This window comes from Penaeus monodon, chromosome 29 (genome assembly GCF_015228065.2).
Source record: "Penaeus monodon isolate SGIC_2016 chromosome 29, NSTDA_Pmon_1, whole genome shotgun sequence".
NCBI lineage: Eukaryota > Metazoa > Arthropoda > Malacostraca > Decapoda > Penaeidae > Penaeus > Penaeus monodon.
This window is the reverse complement of record NC_051414.1, coordinates 22,171,569-22,172,004: the sequence shown is the minus strand read 5'-3', so window position 1 is coordinate 22,172,004 and position 436 is coordinate 22,171,569. Positions and strand designations below refer to the sequence as shown.

The 436-nt window shown below is 41.7% G+C and overlaps 1 protein-coding gene across 1 annotated transcript in view; it reads left to right on the top strand.

The window, feature by feature from the left end:
- LOC119591773 overlaps window positions 1–436 on the top strand; it is a 15,010-nt gene that overhangs the window by 11,988 nt on the left and 2,586 nt on the right. The window contains exon 5 of the mRNA XM_037940518.1: window positions 197–424. Within this exon, the coding sequence (XP_037796446.1) occupies window positions 197–424 (228 nt within the window). The remainder of the gene's footprint in view (window positions 1–196; window positions 425–436) is intronic.

Here is a 436-nt window from a genome sequence, read left to right as displayed (position 1 = left end):
CTTTAAGATTTTTTTTATACAGAACAAGATTGAAAAATATGATACAGTTACAGATCTCATTATTCATAAAGAAATGTCTTATTTTAAAGATTTGTGATCTCTTATCCTAGAAGAAAAAAAATACAGAAATGGGATCATAGTTATTCAGACCATTAATCACTCCCTAAGAAAATAAACAAACAAACAGTAAATGCAGGGAAAACACTTGAGTACGTGTGCGAGGTCCCTCAACAACAATACCACTGATAGAGTGGTACGCGGATCCCGTGATCGGCTCGAACCTCACCCAGAACTTCGACTTCGTTGGCCAGTCAGCCTCGAGCTTTTCGAGGACGAGGACCCCGAAGTCACGTCGAGAGTAATCTTCGAGCAGTATCTCCCGGGCCGCGAACTGACTCAGGGAGAAGCTGATAACGCCACAGAAGTAAGATTGGTG